The 23,227-nt window shown below is 43.7% G+C and overlaps 1 protein-coding gene across 1 annotated transcript in view; it reads left to right on the forward strand.

Moving 5' to 3' along the window:
• TTC21B (tetratricopeptide repeat domain 21B) overlaps positions 1–23,227 on the forward strand; it is a 502,211-nt gene that overhangs the window by 126,959 nt on the left and 352,025 nt on the right. The window contains exons 7-10 of the mRNA XM_086956589.1: positions 8,368–8,452; positions 12,446–12,544; positions 21,095–21,287; positions 22,874–22,971. Coding sequence (XP_086812715.1) covers positions 8,368–8,452; positions 12,446–12,544; positions 21,095–21,287; positions 22,874–22,971 — 475 coding nt within the window. The remainder of the gene's footprint in view (positions 1–8,367; positions 8,453–12,445; positions 12,545–21,094; positions 21,288–22,873; positions 22,972–23,227) is intronic.

Here is a 23,227-nt window from a genome sequence, read left to right on the forward strand (position 1 = left end):
CACGTTGGAGCCTGTGCCAGGGCTGACTCTGTGCCTCTGTTTCCCAGAGTCGAAGCTCCTCTCAAAAGGGTAACTATCCAGGTGAGGGTTGCCGCTGCCCCTTGGTATTCAGACACTCTTGAGAAGGAGAAGTTCACTTGTAGGGCCCTGGAGAGGAAATGGAGGAAGTCCAAGGCAGAGCTAGATGAACAACTTTACCAAAGGGCACATAGAGCCTACCTTTAATATTTGCAACGCAGCAAAAAGGACACATCTGGGCATGCGTATCACAGAGGTTAAGAACCCCTCTAAGGAGTTATTTAAGATCCTGAAAGAATTCACAAACCCGAAGGTTAATAATTCGGCCCCACCCCCTACCCAGGAATTATGTTATGACTTAGCCAAATATTTCACCCATAAGATCGATCTAATTTATCGATCTTTTGATTTGGCGGGAGGAGATTGAGTGGAAGGCCTCTCGCCCACAGATTTTCCGCATGAAACGGCTTCTTCGCTTGGGCTTGATTCCTTCTCTCATGTCACAAGCGAGCAAGTGGGCTCTTTACTTAGCCTCGTAAAATCAGGTTCTCCATTAGATCCGGCACCACCGACGGTTATGTCAACCCTCAGTCCGGTCTTGGCCGATGCGCTTGCCAAAGTATATAATATCTCGTTAAAAACTGCCATATTCCCAAGCGAGTGGAAGACTGCTCGGGTTAAACCACTTCATAAAAAAGCTCCAGCAGACCCGACTGAGTTACAGAACTATAGACCGATCTCGCTTCTTCCTTGTTGTGCGAAGGTAATGGAATCACTGGTTAATCAACAGCTATCGCACTATCTAGAACAAAACAACCTTCTGGACCCTTCCCAGTCCGGCTTCCGTGCCTCCTATAGCACGGAGGCTGCACTGTTGGAAGTTACTGACACTATAAGGCTGACATTGAATAGAGGGACCCCGGTGACCTAGTCCTCCTTGATCTGTCGGCAGCTTTTGACACCATCTCTCATAAGATACTGCTTGGCAGACTGCAAGGGATTGGTGTCAAGGGCCTGGCTTTCAAATGGATACAAAGTTATCTATCCGAGCACACCCAGAGCATCCAGCTGGATTATTTCGCGTCGCAGACTATAGTGGTGGACAGGGGAGTTCCTCAGGGATCTGTCCTGAGTCCCACCCTATTTAATGTGTACGTGACTCCCCTGGCGGATATCATCAGAAGCCATGGATTTTAAACCATCTCGTATGCTGATGACATGCAGCTAATTGTCCCCATTGAGGATGACATTATGTCAATTGAAATTTAAAAGCTGCATGTCTAGCATTGCAAGCTGGATGAGGAAGAACCTTTTTACAGCTCAACTCCTCTAAAACAGAGATTTTGCTATTCAGGGTAGCAGAATCAATCTGGTCTCCCAAGTGGTGGCCTGCTGAGCTGGGTGAAGCCCCCTCTCCTAAGAATTGGGCTAAGAACCTTGGCATTAGGATAGATAACAAACTATCAATGGAGGAGCAGGTGAAGACACTGTCGGGCACCTACTTTGGCACAATGAAGATGCTTAGGAAGATCTTTCCCTGGATTCCCCTCTCAGCAAGAAAAACCATTATCCAGTCACTCCTGGTGAGTCGACTGGACTACGGTAATTCATTGCATGTGGGAGTAAGGGAAGCTCTTCTATCTAAATTCCAGGTGGTACAGAACTCGGCAGCCCGCCTTGCTCTCAACAAGCGGGCGCGGACCCCTTCTGCCCCCCTGTTGAGCCAGCTTCATTGGCTCCCGGTCAAGAAACTAGCTATTTTTAAGATTCTCTGTGTGGTCTTTAGATCACTTCAGGGAAATGGCCCTGCCTATCCTAGAAATAAACTCATACAGTACCAACCGGCTCGACAACTAAGATCAAGTAATGGCAATCTCCTGTGCATTCAAAGAATACACAGGACCTGGATGGGGTGAGGAGCCTTCTCGTATCTGGCTGCCATTTACTGGAACAGTCTGCCGCAGAACATTAGGTCCTGCGGTGAGCTAACCAGTTTTAAGAAACTTTTAAAGACCTGGCTGTTTTAGAGGTGCACGCCCAATGAGTACCTTTTCCTCAAAGCGCCAAGAGTTCCCCCTGGGGTTGATTCGCCCGCGTCTTATAATTGAGTAAATGAAATGAAATTAAATTAAATGAAGCAACCCCCGCCTAACTCAGTTTTATGTCCATGGCACCTGCTCCAGTGCAGTCGCTCTCAGTGCTGGCGATGCCTCGCGGCGGCACTTGCCTCATCATTTTACCTGACTCCAACACTGAGTCAGATGGGCGTCGCCAGAAACTGACCAGTACCATGCCTTCTGAGTTGGAGCCAGTGCTTTTTTTGACAGGCCTGGAGAGTGTGAAGATTGGGAGGGGTCAGACCATCCTCATAGTTGCCAGCATACCCTTGATGACAGAGAGGACAACTAGTATGAGGAACTGGCTGAAACCAGTGGTTTGGACACCTCACTTGACCCAGTCTTGGTCTCTCCCCCAAACCTGTCTTGGTCTCTCCCCCAACCGTGGCTACAGAGAAGGGTGCCTCATTTGCAGGGATGGTGTAGGAGGGCAGCTGAAGTCCTGGACTGTCTGCCGGCCACAGTGGCAGTCAAGACTAACCTCTTGTCAGAGGTGCTTCAGCCTGGAGTCACTCCTTCTTAACCTTTTCTCCCATTAAATGAAATACTTACAGATGTACAGGGCTTGGTCAAGGTCCCAAGGAGGACAAGGATGCCTGTGCACACCACTCCCATGGACCCCAGTGTTCTCACCCAGCACTCCATACTGGAGAGCTTGGTGGTCCAAGCCTCAACTTCTAGGATCAATCCCGGCATGTTCCCTACCACTCCACCAGATAGGGAATCCAACATGCTGGATACCTTCGGTAAGTGGGTTTTCTCTTCCGCTTGCCTAGCACTGTGGTCAGTGAACACAGCGTGGCTTTTGGGCTGATACCAGCATAATGTGTGGGATTCAGTTGCAAAAGTGCTGTCCAAAGTAACAGAGGAGGCCAAAAAATTGCTGATGCACGAGATGCAGCAAAGTTCACTGGCTGATGCGAGCTTAACACAACCAACTCGCTGGGCAGAGTGATTTCACAGTCAGTGGCATTAAGACACCATGCCTGGCTGAGAACTGCTGGTTTCTCTGGTGACGGTCCAAGCCTTGCTTATAGACAAGTCCCTTGATGGGTCTCGCATCTTTGGTAAGAAGGCAGACTCTGCACTAGAGTGCTTCAAAGATAGCCGAGATACAGCCAGGTCCTTGGTCCTATCCACGGCCCCTTTCCAACAGTAGCTATCCTTTCGCCCCTCCCATGGCTACAGTAGGGGCTACCAATTGCGTCCTTTCCCACCCAGCCACCAAGGCAAACAGGGATGCCAGTTTTTTCATGCCTTTGAACACTGTTATCACAGATCACATGGCAACACCAACCAGAGGTCTGGTCAGCCCACCACTCCCCCGGGAGCCTTAACCTCTAAAAGCCTTTAGTTTGTTCTCTTACCTGTGTGGGTACTCAGTGGGCAGCAGGATCTGCTATCACCGGACCCACTGGAAGTCCGTAACATCTGACAAGTAGGTTTTGCAAATCAAACATAAGGGCTACTCCATCCATATTGTGGAAATCCCTCAACCCATGCCACCCACTTACAACCAACTGGCGGAGTACCATTTCTCCTTGCTTCATTAAGTGTTGCTTCTTTTGCCCAAAGTAGCCATCGAGAGGGTGCCGGCATCAGAAGTATGTTGTGGTTATTCACAGCTTTCTACTGCCCACAAAGGATGGAGGCCTTTATCTTATCCAAGACTTGCGCCTTGTGAGACTTCTTCCTGAAAAAGGAGAAATTCAAAACGCTGACCTTAACTCGAGTCCTGCTTGCCCTTGATACTGGAGACTGGATAGTGGAGTTAGTAGGGGCACAAATTAGCTTCCTGAGCACTCTCAGTTTATAAAGTTCAGTATCCGAAATAGTAAAGTTCCACTGGATTCATCCAAAGCAGTCCCAGGTGGGTAATCCAAAATAATATATCAACAAGGTCCTTCAAATCATGGATTTTTATTTTTTCTCTTTTCTCCAAATTCACATCCTCCACAATCCAGATAGGGAAACGCGTTCGTGGATAGACGAACACGAAATGAGATAGAGATCGTGAATTACTGATTACTTTTGAAGATATGTAAAGACTCCTGACTGCAGAGTAAGATTTCAAGAAGTAGGGGTCTTTTACTTCATAATTTGAAGTGACGAAGAGACTGATTTTTTCAACTGAGAACTTTTCAAAATATTTGGATTACGCCCTGATGAAGTCGCTGTGTAAATAATTTACAAGACGAAACACGTGTTGGCTGAATAATCCAATGACTTCTGTATGTGGATTGTGGAGGATGTGAATTTGGAGAAAAGAGAAAAAATAAAAATCCATGATTTGAAGGACCTTGTTGATATATTATTTTGGATTACCCACCTGGGACTGCTTTGGATGAATCCAGTGGAACTTTACTATTTCGGATACTGAACTTTATAAACTGAGAGTGCTCAGGAAGCTAATTTGTTTTGTAGACCTACTGGATAGGTTGTGTGGGGTGTTGGTGACCACACCCTTCCTTAGGAGCACCAAAATATATACTCGGAAACTCATACCACTCCCTTACTTGCAGAGCGCCCTTCTAACCTGGGTTACCGATTATCTGTTTTGTTAGTAGGGGCACAACCTGCCGTTCACTGTGGGCCAAGAGAACTTAGTTTGCCGTGCTCCCTTTTGTGATGGCAGTGGTCGCAGCACATCTGCATAGGTCAGGTTTTCCAGTCTTCTACTAACTCAACGATTAACAGTTAAAGGCGAGCTTGCCCCAGACAACCATCTCCCACCTCCAGACTACTGCTGATTTTCTGTATTCTCTGGGGTTCACTATCAACAAGCCGAAGAAACACCTAACTCCCTCTCATACACTCCTTTTCATCTGGGCCGTTCTGGACACAGTGTAGTTTCATGCTTAGGCTCTCGAGTGGTGAGTCCAGGATATTCGGGCTATGATTCCAATGTTTCAGCCTCTATCCTGGATTTTGGTGAGACTGACCCGTAGGCTTTTGGGCATCATGGCATCCTGCATTCTGCTGGTAACATATTAGACCTTCGAGAAAACGCAATGTCAAAAGTTTTGCGCGCTGGAATTTCCAAGGCAGATCTTGCTCTGACACGCTTTTTGTCTCGAGTGGAGCTCTTGCCACCTGTATAACTGTCCGCCTATACCTCTCCTTCTTATGGCTCCGATTGGCCATGGAGAGTTTGGTTTCCCGAAGTCTCGAATATTGTCCTCCGATCAGGTTGCCCCTGTGGGAGGATCTTCTGGAGAGGGTTCTGCACCCGAACGTGCATGCCTTCTGCCTTCATCTGTGAAGATTTACTGGTGACCGTTGACAGCTTTTGATCTTCCTTCCAAAATATGTGACATTCTGGCAGTCAGACGTCTCTGCACCAAGAATATATACGCCTGTCGTTGGGACAAATTTATGGCATGGTGTGCATCCAGAAACATTTATCCTCTTTCTGCACTTCTCCTATTTGCTCTTTCTTTGGCCCAACAGGACTCTGCTCTGGGCACTGTTCTTGTGGATGTTGGACAAACATTCTTTGTTCAAGTCACCCATTGTGACTACATTCCTGCAAGGCCTACAGCACATGTCCCCCCCGCCCCCCAAAGGCATTTCATTATGCCTCAGTGGCCCTTATCTTTCTCACGTGTCTTCCCTTTGATGTGTCACACAACTGCCCACTTCATTTGCTGACTTTTCTGGCATTTCAAGACTGCCTTTTTAGTAGCCATAACATCGGCCAGGAGGGTCAGCGAACTTTAGGTCCTCTGGACACACTCTATGTACCAACCATGCTGGTTCTTAGGACCCTCTCCTCTTTCTTCCTGAAGGTTGTCACACCCTTTCATGTAGGTCAAAACATCACCATGCCTACCTTCTTTGCTCCGCTTCAACTTTTTAAAGAAGAAAAGAGACTCCACCGTTTGTAGCCAAAAAGAGCGTTGTTGTTCTACATGAATTTCAGAAGAGCTCTAGGTGGATGGCCAACTCTTTGTAGGATATGTTGGGGCTCTGAAAGGGAAGGCAGTGCAGAAATGAACTATCTCACGATGGACAGTTCTCTGCATAACTATCTGCTATGCATTGGTCAAGAGCAAAAATAACAATTGATGGACAGAATGCAGAACAATGTCATACATTCACACCAGGACCGAGATCTGGGCCTAAATCCATTGTTTCTTTTGCTCCCCATGCCATTCCAATTTGATTTGCATATGGCTTGGTACAGTCTTGACCCTGTGCCCAATGGGAACAGTCCAGCCCGAACTGCCAGGCCAGGTCCACCATGGACTGAAAACAAGCATCCTAGGATCGGTGTTGGTTCACCCCTCAGCAGCCAGGATAGTTTGACTCCAGTGGCATGGACAGCATGGAACCCACATCTGGGCATACCCGTCCCACTCGGGGTGACATATGCAAAAAGAACAATTGAGGACAGAATGCAGAACAATGTCATACATTCACCCCAGTACAGAGATCTGGCCCTAAATCCATAGTTTTTTTGCTCCCCATGCCATTCCAGTTTGAACCCAGACATATGCAAATCAGACTTGACCCTGTGCCCAATGGGAACAGTCCAGCCCGAACTGCCAGGCATGGTCCTCCCTGGACTGGAAACCAGCATCCTAGGACCGGTTTCGGTGCATGCATTGGTCAAGAAGCAACCTCCTAAGGACATGCATGCTCATTCTACCAGAGCCAAGGCTGTGATCACTGTGTTGACTTATGGAGTCCATGTCCTGGACATCTGCCAGGCAGCAACGTGGGCTTCTTTGCACTTCTACCTGGATGGACCTGCCCGGATGGTCAGGTCTGTCATGACTGGTATGTTGCCCATTTGCTCCTGCAGAACATTTTGGCCTAATCTGTTCACAGGCCCCCCTCCGAGGAGGTATTGCTTTTGTATCTTATCTAAGGTAAGGAATCTGTTGATAGAAGTCTCTTTTAGATGAGCAAGTTACTTACCTTTGGTAACGCCTTACCTGATCGAGACTCATTCTAGCTGAAGATTGCTTACCGACTGCTGAATTCTCCCCGCTCTGCTAACTGATTCAGTAGAGTCTACTTTCTGAGGGCAATAGTAATGTACACCAGTATGTCCGCATTCTTCCTGGCTCAGAGCTTTAGGCATGGAAAGCTGTGAAAATAAACTGACTTCAGTGTGCTGGATTGGCCCCTATATAGGCCCTGTGTACGTTATATCTGGTGTGGCCGATTGGGAGTTAAATGACTGCACCTACTGGCAGGCAAGCGTACTGATTGAACATTTCCAGATCTAGTCTGACACATGGGGAGTTTTTTTTTTACCTGATAAGGCATTACAGAAGGTAAGCAACTTGTTCGGCTTTATCATGATGAAAGGGAAAGGGGATTCCCGTTGTTATATATCACATTGGTTGAAATGGTAATGCCAAAAGAATTTAAACCCCAAAGTCTTTGATTGCGCATTAGTTATGATTGAAATCCTAAAGGAGTCTATATAACATTGTAGTAGAGATCCCAGTTTTGATTTAGGTGTATATATTCTGCATTGGAAATGCTCGCAATTTGTATCCTATTTCACTACCCATATAATTAAACATTTATTTCTTGTGTATTGCTGTTCATGTTGCTCATATGTTCAGAGTACGTATTTTCTGAACAACCAAAATGCCTCGCTTCAACACAAATATTCAAAGACTGAGGGTTCCGATTGTTACTTATACTAATTTAATTACGAATATATGTTGAATGCAACCTTTGCTGATTTGGTGTTGAGGCATTATAGGGTGCTAAACTTCCATTTACACCACTTGAGCTTTCTATTAAACCCATCCTTGATTCACTTGGAGATATGTTAAGGCATTATATCATTATATACATAAATAGCAATTACATAAATAAAAAATGGTAACTGATGAGAGCGAAAGGAACTTATGTGAGTGGACATTGATGTGCTCAATAATACATTTTAGAGTTTTAAACTTATATTTTCTTTGACAAATTAGCCTATTGCTCCAAAAACTTTTACAGGGTTGTGTAATTTAATGTTGTGTATGGTAATACAAATAGTGATGGCAAGATCAAAACATGTCTTAAATATATTTAACACAAGCTGCCAGTTCCTTTTTGATTAAAATGTTAAACAGTTTTTAAATATTCAGAAATGCTATTGCTGTCTATCTGTGGCATTGTCACTGTAGTTATTTAGTCCCCCAGAGTAAAAGACCGTTATACTTATTATGGAAATGGGGCACTCATTTATTTATGTTTTTTCCCTTTCATCATGATCCAGATTACTGCAGCGAGAGAGTCATAACTTGGAAGCATTGAGGATGCTGGCATTGCATTACCTCTGCAGGGAAGGAAATGTTCACGAGGTAACCGTTTCTACAACCTACTTTTCAGTTTCTTTTACCCTATGTGTGAAGCCGAGCATTCTATAATTTAGGAAATTGAATTGGTTTCTACAAGGCTAGTTTTTAGATTTGGCTTCACCGCACAGCTGTCATGATACCTTGTGTGATCACCACATAAAGAGCTTTCTGTAGTACTGATGTTGGTTTTCCTGTGTATAGCTTTTGATTTGGCAAAAACGATGTGCTTCCCTCCTAAACCGCTTTGATCATTTGTATCATGCTGCTGCTTGAGCCAGCAGCTGTATGGCGGTTAGAGAAGGCTCAATAATGCACACAAAGTATCAAGTCCAGCTATTGTGTTACAGTGGGATGGAGCTTGGCCTTTAGGGCACACATGATCTGATTAGTTACAGTGTTTATTATTCTGTGGCGGCAGCACAGCTGGGAGCAGGGCAGTCTTGGGGAATGTATTGCTGTTTCCCAGTGCAAGCACGCTCCCTACTCCATCATCAGCTTCAGAGTGCAGCTGTGTGTTTGAGGTCAGTATGGGATGCCCAGGCTACTCTAATCTACATGCATATCGTTTATACAGCAAGCACCATCCAATGTTGTGAGATTGAGTCGCATGATACGATTTCAGCTGAAGTCTGTCCCTTCATACTGACAGTCCATAATAAACCACCTCTTCCTCCACACTTCATCATGTTTATGAGGGCACCCACGTACTTCATAGATTGGTATTTCTTGTTGCGCACACCAATGCTAATGGGATTTATGAAGCGCACTGTTACCCTTAGGTATCCTGGTGCTAGCTCACTGATCTCAGCTTGGCTGAATCTTATGCTCTAACAATGATCTTCATTGCTAATGAACCATGGTTTTATCATCTTTCTAAATGGCTGCAAAGTAGGGGCTAAACGAACCCCTAAGAGAAGTTCATTCCAGATCTCCACTGTTCCTGTGAAAAAGTTTGGCCAAGTAAGAAGGTCCCTGATTATGCAGCTCCTTATCGGCGATACAAAGGGCCTTACATTTTATCCTGTCTTTCACTGGCAACCAGTGCAGCTTTTGAATAACCCTTCTCACTGAGGCAAATTTAGGAGTACCCGAGAGAACTCTAGTTGCCGTGTTTTGGCAGCAACTGCAATTTGTGTGGAGTGTTGCTGAACATTCAAGTATAAACCATTAAAATAATCTAGCCTGCCATCACCAAGGCAGATATAACCATTTTCTGAGAGTTTGGGGGAATAAAAGCTAAGATCCTTTTGATCTTCCTAAGAATGAAAAACGTGGAGGATGTCAGTGCATTGATCCTCTCCCCTGTGCCACAGCTGGATCGAGAGTGGCGTAGGTTGCCTCCACAAGCAGGCAATGTCTTCTTGGCCAACAGGCATGCCACCCCTATAAAGATCCACTCCACACGTGGACCTCCAACCTCCTCCAACCTCCTCCACAAGCCCCAACAGTGCAGTCTGGGGGCCTAAGTCAATTGAGCACCCTATAACCGTTTATCTCCTGGCCCACCCCATCCCAGAAGGTACGTAGTGCCGGGCAGTCCCACCTACATGAAATACTCAGCTGCAGGGAGTGCGCAACATGTGCATGTAGCCTGACAAGTAGATAACATCCGCTGCATGCAATGTGAGTGTAGATTAGTTGCATGTAAGTAATTCACCTGGACCCATACGCAGGCATGAGGAGATCGCTAGTTCCCTAGGGGCTAGGCATGCCCATCTCTGCAGAAGAGAATCCAAAGCATCAGGGGCATGGATAATCAGTGGGCGATTGATCATAGAAAATGCTCCATTCTCCAGGTGTCCCATTAGAAGTTTGGCCTCAAGGGGGCTATTTTCAGGGATTTGAATATCTGGAGGAAGGTGCAACTGCAGGGCATGTCGTAGCTTAAGAAAGCAGAAAAACTGTGTTGGCTAGGACAAGTTGCTTCGTTCATAAATATCCCCTAGGTATGTAATTCCTGTGTGGTTCCTTTGGATGAAGCCCTCAAGGGTGAAAAGTTGCTGAGGCCACGTGCCCTGCCACAGAGGGGTCAAGCCAGTGAGCCGGCGGTCCCACCGGATTAGGCCGCTCTCCAGCAAAACACCACCATCCGAGTACATGACTGCGTTGTCTGGGGCAGTCAGGCCCCGCAAAGTAGGCCAAGGAGTCCCTCAAAGCCCGCCAAGTGGAGTTCCAAGCGGTAGATGGGATCATTCCAGCCTCCCGTAAACCAATCATTGATGGGCACTAGCTGTGCTGCCTGGTAGTACACATATATGTCAGATGCCCCCAAGTATCCCGTCAAAGGTCGATTTACGTGCCTGATAGAATGCCACTCTGTGGCACTTACTGGTTCTTATAAATGCTGCGAGTCAGGAAGTCAGGAATTGAAACCACCTTCGGGGAATGGGATGTGGGAAGTTCGCCAGGACATATAGATAGTGGGGGAGACACAGCATCTTGAAGAGCGCAGTGCGCCCCATAAGATTGAGAGGTTAATTAGTCCCGCAATGTAGGTCCCGCTCAAGAGTCAGGGTCAAGTTTTGAAAATTGAGAGTCCGAACCAAATCCAAGAGGTGAGACACATCAATACGGAAATATTCAAATGTGTTCCGTTGATGAGGGATATTAGGGCACCAACATCACCTCCTGGTATCTCCCTTCACTTCCACCAATGCAGATTTGCTAGCATTAATTGGAAGGCCAGAGGTGTCAACATAGAGAGGAAGGATCTGTAGGCAGCTGGAGCCAGATGCCGGGAGGGTGGGGGTCACTAAGAAAGAGGAGAATGTTATTGGCTCATAGCACTATCTGGTATTCAGTTCCACTCCCCCCACTTCTAGACTAGTATCCATGTATCACAGCGTATCAGGCGTGCCAATGGTCCAATAGCAAGAACAAATAGTAATGGGGAAAGGGGGAAACCCTGGAGTGTGCCTCGTTGGACTTGGAAGGGAGCTCACATCAACGCACAGAATACCATTCACTCAAACCTGAGCCATGGGATTATTCTAGAGGAGATGGACCATCCTGCGGAATGTTGTCTCCAAAACTGGTCTCAGGGGGATCGCATCTATAAAGTCCCAGGAGACTGTGTCAAGGGTCTTACAGACCTGAGCGATTGTTGGCAGGTCCTCGTGAAGGTCGCCGGCTGAGTCCAAAATGGTGGGTACCACCCTCCTGCACTGCTTTGCCATCTTCAAGGGAGACCTGCCTCAGGTCAGACAGCGCCAGTGGCAGGAGGCACTCTTTGTTGTGCGTCGGCGTGCTGGGATCAGCGTTGCAAGTGGAGTATTTGAGTTTATAGGCCTTCCACCCACTCTGGTCGCTGAGACTCTGGTCATCTCAAGTTTACTCAATGCCCACAGCATCGCTGCCGACCACACAGATTCTTCATTAGCTTGAAGGAAGGCTTGTAACTCCTCTACAAATGAGGCTGCTAATATTTAATATTCCATATAGGTCTTATCCCTTACAAGCATACCTGTTGCTCTTAAGACGTTATTTGTGCAAGGCCAAAAGGTTTTGGATAGCATTTTGGTATCATTTTAATAAGTGAATGCAACATACAGGTAAGTAAATAAGAGAATTTGCATTCCTAAGCTAGTGCTGTTCAAGCTAGGTAATGTGATTGGGAATTTTGAATTGCAACTGCATTGTGAACTCTTATAGAACTTATTCCACTTAAGACCAACCCATTGAATAGTGTTTGACTGCCCCAGTTGACCATTCACGATATTGCTGTGCCAAATAGGAAATCTTAATATAAAACTTTTAATGAGACGTAAATGTTTTCATTGAGAAAGCTATTATTTGGGTTCATGTTCACATTTTGTATCCAAATTATGTATCTGCTTTTTTTGTTTGCTTACAATCCACTTAGAGCAGAACAAGTTCTTAAAATTCAGAAAGTGTGCTGGTTGCCTTGTAAATGCATTCTTTTTTTTTGGATACGCCATTGACTTTTCTCATTATGCATTTAAAAAGTACTTCAAATAGTCTTTCATTGATTTTCAGGCAACAACAAAGCTATCCGATTTAATTAACGCTCTGGAACGATTTGAACCATGCAATCCTCAACTTTGGTTTAAAATGTCTCTAGCTTTTAGCAGAACGGTAAGTGATAGTTCTTGAAATTTAACCTGTTTAAAACTGTGTTTTACTTTTATTGTATACGTAGAGTTTCATTTGTATTAACGTTATGCAGTCTTTCTAATGTTTCCACACAAAAAGCAAAGTTCAACTTTCATGCTGTAGCGCTGGGAAGCCTGCACTAAGGTCAGGTTGAGGTGGCAACAGAGACAATGAGAGGGCTCGGTTGGGAGAGGAAGAAGCAACACAGAAAAGGGGGGAGTGGGAGGGGAAAGAAGAAGCACCAACACAGGTGCGAGGAGGAAAAAGCAATACAAAATAAATAAAAAATTAGTACCTCAATCACAGCGCCATCAGCGGAAGGGCAGCAAACAAGCTGAAGCAATCTGTACTTGGTCCATGCTCCAGCTGAAAGGAGTAGAAGTTAAGCCGGCATGCAATGACCAATTAGAAGGCAGCAAAGAAGTGGGACAAATTAGTGAACAAATGGTAAGCAAAGGTCTGGCTCCAAGCCCTTAATTGCAAAAATAAATATATATACATCCCTCTTACAGTGACAGCGCATTCACTGGTGGCTGACGAGACCTAAAAACAATCAGTGGGGGCCAGTGGGCGAGTGGAGGGTATAATATAGGGGAGATGGAGAAGAGAAAATAATAATTTTAAAAATGTACCTTTCGCCGCAGCCTACTACGGCCGCATCGGAGCTCTCCCTGCAGTCTCTGGGAAGACAGCGGCAGGATTGGTCTGAGTTGCCTAGTCTGCCGCTCAGACACTTTTGTGTAGCCTGCAGCTTTTCTTCAACCCAGCTGTGAACACAGCAGATTTGGAAAAATAGAAGTGCGCATGTATGTTTGGCCGGCCTAGGGCAGCTGGCCAAAGATACATGCACATTTCTAAGTGCCCACCACCTGCTTGTCATGTGATGTCAGAGCCAGACACAGAAAAGTAAAATATTGTTTCATTAGCATTTTATTTTTTTGTGACTGACTGACGAGTGGGGTGACGCTCCTCCACTATTACGGAGAAGCAGCCACTGAAAAAAATACATGTATCAGCAACAAAACAAGATTCGTCATAATGCATTTGATTTCTTTGAAATAGAGAAATGCTTTTTTGCCATCAGAACTGGTTTGCTAGGTGTGCAGATGTGCACAAATTAGTAATAAAAAGCATCTGTGCAAGTAGGCTCACTTGTGCCTGGTGCCCCTATTTTCAAGTCTAACACTTGTAATGTACTAGAATACATCTAATCTGTTTGAGGGCCTTGTTTTCTTTTGATGTGAGGCTGCAGGATTGTTGGTATCTTCTCAGTGTGCCCTAAAATGTCTGCTGAATCTGTATCTCGCGTAGATGTCTCCTGTTTGTTTGAATAAAGCCACCCTGTTTTGAAAATATTCTTCCCCCTCCTTCTACTGTCGGTCTTTACTCCGGTTCCCCTCAGGCTCATAAGCTCTGTTGCCATGATTTTTTTTTTTTTCATTCAGTTCATAGCATAAATATAGAAAATACAAATCATACATAAACCAGTCAATATTCAATGTGCTGCAAAGGGAAAAAAAAGAAAACCAAGCATTACAAAAATAGGATGGTTGAACAATGATCAAAAAGTAATCAAAACACAGACAAGGGCACTAATCAGGACACTCACTTTCCATATGCTGTATCATGGGCTGCCAGATCTTAATCCCTAATTGCTTTTTTTTCAATGATTTAATGCGGTAGATGTTAAATTCTAGATGAAATACATTGTAAAACTTTGCACGCCACATTTCATATGAGGGTGCCTCAGGTTTCAACCACATAGAAGCAATACATAATCGGGCGACTGACATAGCCATAAAAAGAAGGAACCTATATGGATAGTACAACTACAAAGTGTCTCTATATTTACACAGCCCAAAAAGCATCATCTCTCTAGATATCACCACATTGACATTTGTAATATAAGACAAAAATTGTGCAATAGATAAAATAAAAGGTTCCAACACACTACACTCAAAAAATATATGTACAATGTCCGCCGCTGCGGCTTGACACCTGTAGCATTGCCCATTATGCATATCACCCCACTTCATCATTTTAGCCGGGGTATGGTATAAATTAAACAAGGTTTTATAATGTTGAGCACGTAGATTGGCAGTCAAGGTAATTTTACAAGCCATATCAATAGATTCTTGAACAAACTGACCAGGGGTACCAAGTCTAGTACTCCATTTCACATCTTGGACATCAACATCATCACTCTGCATAATCAACAAACTGTCATACAGGGTCCCAATTTTGGCCCGTTTGTTCAAAGCTTCAAGAAGATCTTTAGTATCTATAGAGATAATACTGCGGTGCTTAAAAAAAAAATCCCGTAGCTGTACATATTTGAAAAAGTCCTTCTGAGAAATTGCATATTTATCCATTAATGCAGCAAATGTGACCATAACCCCGGCATTAAAAATATCCCCTAAGCGACAAATCCATTTATCCGCCCATGTCCTCATCTTAGTGTTCCAAAATATTGAAGGAAATAGTTCTATAGAATCACAGGGAGTATAAAAATTAATGCGATTGAGGGCAATAAATTTACATATCCATCTCCACCCTTTAAATGCGGCTAGTACCGTCTCAAATCTTGTTCTTTTATAGTAACTCGGTTCAAGAAATCTAAGCAGCACTTGTCGAGACTGACATCCTAATAGCATCAAATAAATAGTTGGGGTTTCAAACAGCATTGTCTCACCCCCAATCACCAAAATGTTCATATTTTGAAGAAGGCAAGCTAAATAATAAAAAAACAAAATTCGGAACCCCCCATCCTCCTCTTGAGAGTGGTAATGTCATATATTTTGAAGCCCGCCGGCCTTCTTCCAACCCCAAATAAACCTATCCGTAATAGATTGTAACTGCATTAGTTGTGCACGTGTCAGCTCCAACGCTACCATCCGAAAATAATAAAGCACCCTGGGTAATATACACATCTTTAAAACATTGTGATGCCCCACCATCGATAGATGGAGGCATTCCACCTTTTCCAGCTGTCTCTTAACAGATCCTAATATATCCGCCCAGTTTGCAGCTACTATCTCCTGAAGTGACATCCAAATTTTAATCCCAAGGTAACTAGCCTTGTGTGTCACTCGCAGTTCAATAGGGCAAAGCCCAACAGTACAAACAACCTGGGTTTTAGACATATTTAATTTATAACCCAAGGACTTCCCAAACTCTTGTCACATACTCAATTTCACGTAATGCTTGTTCTGGATCTGATGTTACTACTGCTATCTCGTCAGCATAGGCAAGGACACATACATGATGATCCCCACTACCATTGATTGTATACCCTGTGTAGTCCCAAGCATTCGCAACAATGGTTCGATGTAAATAGCGAATAGTAGCGGTGAACATTGGCATCCTTGCCTTGTACCCCGAGTAATATAAACGAAAGATGATTCTTGCCCCATCGCGCAAATCTTAGCCCTTGGTCGCTTATACATGATCTGTAGAGCAAACAAAAACTGGGGCCCAAACCCCATTTTATACATTACAGACCAAATGAACGCCCATGCCACATGATCGAAAGCTTTTTCAGCATCTAAAAATATCAAACCAATATTTTTACGATATACCGAAGCATAATCCAACACCGCTATAACGCTATGCAAGTGGTTGACCGTACTTCTACCGGGAAGGAACCCATGCTGTTGATAGGAGACAAATGATGGAACAATTTGGACTAAGTGAGTAGCAAGTATTTTGGAATATATCTTGGCGTCTGCATTTATTAATGATATAGGTCTATATGACCCAGGGAGATTAGGGGGCTTGTCTCTTTCTTTTTAAACACCACAATATTTGCATCATCCCACAATGAAGGTGGGTTACCGGACTGAGCAACAATAAAAGTGGCCAACATATCATCCTTTATAATTGGGAAAAGCATTCGATAAACCTCTAAAGGAAGTTTGTCCAGGCCAGCTGCTTTCCTGAGCGCCAGGTCCTCCAATGCTGTCTCTAATTCTAGCTTAGATATTGGGGCATCAAGTTCCTCTCTTACAGAGAGCCCAACCTCGGGTAGATCAAATCTGGACAAGAACTGGTCAATCTGATCTTGAAATAGACAATCCTGGGTATATAATTCTTTATAATATAGTTGGAAGACATCCATTATACCATCCAATGTCTCGACCAGACAACCCTGATTATTCTCCAATGCCTCTATTCGTTGAGATGCTTGCAGACCATGTAGTCTTTGGGCTAGGCATCTACCAGCAGATTCACCATACTCGTATCGCTCAGTTTTAATTTATTTTATACTGAATTGCTATATCCTGGCTCCAAACCCCATTGATCTTCGCCTTTCAACAAGCAACCCTGGTCTGGGCAGTTTGACTATCCCTATGTGCTCTAATTACCAAGATAAATTCATGCTGAGCCTATTTCAAATCTAAAAGCAGCTTTTGTATTGCATCTTTCCGTTTCCTCTGTTGAGCCCACCCATAACTACAAGTTTTGCCCCTTATCCCAGCCTTCAAACAGTCCCAAACCATTGGTTGAGTAGCTGTACCTCTGTTATACTCTAAGAACCGCTTGGCCCATACTTGGATATAGCATATATATTCTTCATCAGTTAATAACTTTTTACTAAATGTAAATGAACGTTGTTCCCGCATGATGTTAAAAGGAGGCAAGTCCATAACAACGGGGCCATGATCCGACGTAATCCGTGGCATTACCTGCATTTTCGCCCCAATAGTTAAAAATCTAGGTACAAAAATATAGTCTAACAGAACAAACTTATTATGTGGAGAGGAGAAAAACGTGTACCCAGGATCACCCTGATTCGCCAATGGCCATCCATCAACCAAACCATGCTGAGACAATAATTGACGTAGTGCTCTAAATACTTTTGGCTTACGGCCACTATAACTAGTAAATTGGGGATCCCAAGTATAAATTCGCCATGTACGTTGAAGTTCCCTAACAATAACAGGGGGGTACCCCACAATGCAAGCTCAACATTCAATAGCTCCAGAGTCTCAGTTTGATCAAAATTAGAGCCGTATACGGTGCATACTGTAGTCGTGACACCCCCATAGCACATTCAACTATTGCCCACCGCCCAGAATTATCCACCCTTTCTTTACCTGTAGCAATTATCATTCGACACCCCAAAATTGCCACCCCTCGATTCATGGTAGCCTGCCTAGATGCAGCTAATAATGTAAAACCCAATTCAGTCAATATCTTACGATTTACCCAAGGTACATGTGTTTCCTGAAGACATATAATATCAGGGTTGATTAGCCGCAATTCCTCAATCACGCGCTTCTGCTTAAGCACATTATTCAACCCACATACTTTAAATGAATCTACTTAAACTATTATTAGCCATTATCACCAAACAATCGCTGTTCGTTAATATACAAGAAAAAAATAGAGTTGTTCCTGAATCATTGCAGCACATGCTATGAACTGACATTTTACCCTTTTCACCCTTAACCCAATAACCACTCAGCCCATAACTCCAAAAGTGCCCCCTACACCCCTTTCCCACCCAACAAACCCCTCCCACCCCACAAGTGTCCCTCCCCATTAATCAAGGCAATAGGGCCTATCGCCCTGTAGATGGATGTGAGAGACTCTCTAAATGCTCGGCCAATCCCATATTCAAACAATATATCCGTTAGAAGTCCAAGCTAGAACAAACAATCTAAGTGCATAATACAAAAAATTATACATATCTAATTAATGACCAAAGCAACCATACCAATGCACTAAGCCATCAACCCAAAGAGTAAAGATATTCTTTAGCAGAGGCCTCGGAAGTGAAAAAACGATTCTGTCCCTTATTAACTATCTTTAAAGTCGCTGGTTGTAGAAGGAAAACCTGTAGGCCCTTGGATTGAAACGGTGTAATTAACTGGCGTAGCTGCCACCGCTTCTCAACAGTAGAGTGACAATAGTCTGGACGCACAAAAAATTTAATTCCTTTACCCGATCTCTTTTTCTCAGGTCTAGCGAGGTCATACACTGTCTGTCTTGCCCAAAAATTATTCAATTAGATCAATATAGCTTGTGGATGTTGCACAGCTTGCCTACTCCTAGCAGGTCATTGACGAAATGGCAATCGATGCTCACGTTGAATTTCCCGGGTCCAATTCCACTCAAAGAGCTCCGCTACAAATTTACGAGTGTCTTGCCCATTAAGGCCTTCTGGGACCCCAAGGATGCCCAAATTATTGTGCCGTAGTCGATTCTCCAAATCAGCAAGCTTATTGTGCACATCTTCCTTATGCGCCTTTATTTCTGCAACTTCTTCCTTTTGCGTTGCCATTTGGTCTTCTAATGAGGAAATGCGACCTTCAGCCTCTGCCATTCTATCGGTGAAGTTGTTGCAAGTTTTAGCCAAACGGCAAACCGTATTCTGCAACTTCCGGCAAGCAGTATGGTTTTTAAATGCTCTGCACGAGCCTCCTGCCTATGCTCAGCAATAGACCTATACATTTCCGCTAGCGAGACTTGGCTGGATATCTCCACACCCGAGCCCCGCTGGCCTGATCAGATAAATCTAATCTCTCCTAGAACTGTTCCCCACCTGAGAGATCCCAATCCGATAATTCTGCAACAGGCCCCCCGTCTCTTTCAGCATCCCTCTTCCGAACAGTGTCTGTTTCATCCGACACAGCACCTACTTTCACTTTGATTAATAACCTTCATGATCGGAGTAGTTTCTCCTGCTACTTCATCGTGGAGTGAAAGGTCCTCCTCCAATTCACCATCCAAGTCAGTTCCATCTGAATGTTCGGAGAGAGAATAGTACTCGCTGTCTTTACTGCTCGCCGGGTCGATTACATCTTCACAGCTAACCATATTAGCCACATTATGTTCACCCCCATCGCTGGCTACCTCATCGCCTGCCACAACATGCAGTATCTGAGAGCCCTGTGACTGACCTGTAGAAGCATCAAGTGCTTCAACCACGGTATTATCTTCATCAGTGCCGTTGGAGTCAACAGATCTAGCTGCAGAAGTCGTAGCCTTTTTCCCAGGAGCAGATTGAAACATTTGCGGAATCTTAGGGGTGCCCTGTTTATCAATTTCAGAGTCTTTACTGCTTGGCTCCTTGCTGTTTGGATTTTGAGATAGCTTAGCGGCAAGTGCAGCTCGAGTTCCGACCTGGCTTTCTCCAGTAGCTCTGGTTTTCCCACCACGTGCCGTTTTAGGTCCCATAGCCAGTCACTGTGCAGACTAAACCGTTACGCCCTAGCAAAGCTGCAGTCCGTACTCAGTCCGTGCTCATACAATGTGGCACAAACACGCTATAGCAACGGTGGGGAAGATTTTCCCCCCTCTTATGAAAGTTTTGCAAGTTTTGTGAGGTTTATAAAAAACTACGGCACATTGAACCTGTAGGCCACAGAGAACTGTAGGTAGCTCTTACTATATGTCTTCGGAAGAACTCCAGCCAGCTCCAACGCCCACCAAGTAATACAGCGCAGGACACCCAGTAGTTTTTTTTTTTTTTAACCCCCAGTCTATTCCTTACGGCAATGTATGTTGCACAAGTGTTTGACCAAAAACTCACATCCAGCTTTCCATTACAACCGTTGGAACATGCAAAGATCCGCGCTCAGCGGATGCACTCAGCAGTAGCAGTGCTCCGCTCGCAGGTCTCTCTGCGGTCTTCCCCCAGTCCGTGCTGCTGCGCGCACTCGATCGCAGCGGCTCCTCACGCCTCTCAACGGCTTCCTGCAACAACCACTGGCAGCGTCGAAGGTCGCGGAGATCCCGGGGCCCCAGAACCAGAACGACAGCCGAAAACAGCCCCGCAAACGCCGCCGAGAGCCTCCGCTTCCAAAAAACACCGGGACAGCCGAGCGGAGCCTCTCACACGTACGTCTGTGCCACAGACGCCATCTTGCCCCAGTGGTGTTGCCATGATTTTTAGGGATTTTGAATTTAACGTTAGGCATTGTCAATGTTTTGCATCTTCCTTTGGCATGGGTAAAAACATGGGCTAAATTTGCTTTTTGTGAATATGCTTTAACTTTTCCTAATGAAAGACTTTCTACTCAATTTCACTATCATTTTACAGTTTATATATCTTACACATCAAAAACCATCCGCATTGTAAATATTAGCTATTTTTATGTAATCCCTTTTTGAAGAATTATATGAATATTATCAGTAACTCAAATAAAGGTGCTTTGTTGCCTAAGGCGATCCACCTCTTCTCAAGCAAAAGAATCATTCACAGGTGTGAGCTGCAATTATGGTGCTTTTGTTCCTAGTTGGTGGCATCGCAAGGCAGCTTGCCTTACCTCGCCCTGGCATATCTTCTATAAGGTATGTAACGTACAACACTTATGAAACGGAGAGCGGTAACTTGTTTCTTCTCATTCTAAATTGACTTTAAAGCAGAAAAGAAGGTATTTCTTAAGAATTTACTTTGTATAACATTGATTATGCAGATTTACTGTCTTATACATTTTGGTTTTATTTGCTCCCGCTGCCTATTAGATGACCTGAACACATTGAATTTTGAATGATCTTAATTGACTTTCTGTTTTGTTTTTTTAGTGTGAAAGGAATCCACTCATTCTTCAGCAAACACAGATATTGGTAGAGAAAGCCTTTAGTTTGGCTTCACAAGATGCTGATATAGCTACAGAGCTTGGTTACCAGATGGTTTTACAAGGAAAAGTGAAAGAGGCATTGAAATGCTACAAGACTGCTATGACGCTTGATGAAACTAGTGTTTCCGCACTTACAGGTAGGTGTTTTATTAAGTGTTTACTTTAACATAGACGTTATATTTAAAAAAAAATGTTTTGAGTTGTGCTTTAGATGAACAGTCGGAAAATCTAGTATTGTAATTACATTTATATAATGCTTCCTCCCCCTGACGAGGTGGTGGAGTGCCTTTAAGGATGGGTGGCATGCTGCTCTGTGGAAATGACCAGGATGGAATGAGTATTTGTCCTATGTCCTCTGAGTAGCATCATGAAGGAGGAGCAGAGTTATGCTCTTATCGTTTTTTGTCGCTGTGCCTCTGCCTGAATTTGATATAGAAATGAGTGAGGTATAAGATGATGAAACTTATGTGGCGCGGAGAAGAAAATTACTAGGCAAGTGGTTAATTATCATTTGATATCACATTCTACGAATATTTTGTACAGCTGTCTACTGTTTAGCAGAAGGAGCAACAATAAGACAGCTGGTGAACTTTCAAAGAAAGGATGCATAGAAACCTGACCCGAAAAAGCACAAAGCATGCAAAGTTCGTTCTCTAGAAGATCCTGGAGAAAAATCTGAGGCAAACCGTGCAATTAATAACAGTTATCCAAACAAAGTGACTAAAATTGACTGAAATCTAAATGTCCTACAGGCACATGTTTTTTTTTTAACATCCTCATCGTAAGAAACTTAAGTGTTGCCTTTTCCAGTACAATTGGTAAAATGGGTTTGCAGTCCATTCAGACAATCTAGCTATGTAGTTTAGTATTGCCTCCTACCATTTTTCAAAATATTTAAAGCACAATCTTTTATCTTAAGCTTCTACTTACTTTTGTATTTCCAGTCTGCCCTTCACAAGTAGATCCTCGTTTTATAATATGATTGTTGATCTACAATGAAAGGACCCAATGGGAAAATGTTAAGTGAGAGAGATCTAGATCTATGAACACAGAACTGGCCATCAGGTTAGACCGATATTTGAGACTTAGACATTTGCGCTACGCCCAAGTTAACAAACGTTCAGATTCTATCTTTAATGTATCCCTTTAAGTTAAATTATTCAGCATGCTACAGGTATCAACAAAATTATTTATATATATATATATATATATATGTGTGTGTATAAATATGTGTGTGTGTGTGTATATATATATATATATATATATATATATATTGACATAAAAAATATACATGTGGGCAGATTGGATGACAGATGTATATTTATTGGTCTCAAGATCAATTTGGTAAAAAAAATTACAAAGAAAGGCCACTTCGGAAACCAGTGATACATTTTTTAGCAATTATCTTTCCTTGCACCATATTATAAAAAATTTTGGGTGAGTAACTACATTGTGGAGATACCCTTGCAAAGAATCGGGAAGTTTAAGCTTAATGCAGTGAGTATTTATCTACAACTACCTCAAACCCTACCAACAACAAATTCAAGATATGCTTGATCTTTGATTGAAAGATTATATGACTGGTGGGGATATGAAACTGCATACAGCTTTTCTGCGCTTAAAACATTTGAATAGTATGAGCGGTGTTCAAAAACTTACCAAAATGGATGTAAAGTGTTTTTGGGCACAGACTAGTATTCATCTTAGTAACTTTGTGTTGTAGGAATAATACGATGCCAATTATTAGAAGGACAATTGCAAGAAGCAGATCAGCAGCTGGAGTTCCTGACTGAAATTCAGCAATCAATTGGAAAATCAGGGGTGAGTAGTTTTCATCACTTCCAGTTATTAAACAATAAAACAAGAAGTTTTGGGCCCCATCCATGTGACTGTGGGGCAAGCGGGTGCTGCTGTTCCCCAAACATCATGGTTGAGGTAATTCACCACTGATGTCCTTGGGCACCTTTTACTATGGCTCTCCAAAGTGATCCAAGTACAACCCTTTCTACACTTGGCTCTCAGTGCAGCGAAGGTGTAGTTGTTCTAGAGAGCCTCTCCTAGTGCTTGTGAAAGGTAA

Source organism: Lissotriton vulgaris, chromosome 2_1 (assembly GCF_964263255.1).
Source record: "Lissotriton vulgaris chromosome 2_1, aLisVul1.2, whole genome shotgun sequence".
NCBI classification, from domain to species: Eukaryota; Metazoa; Chordata; class Amphibia; order Caudata; family Salamandridae; genus Lissotriton; species Lissotriton vulgaris.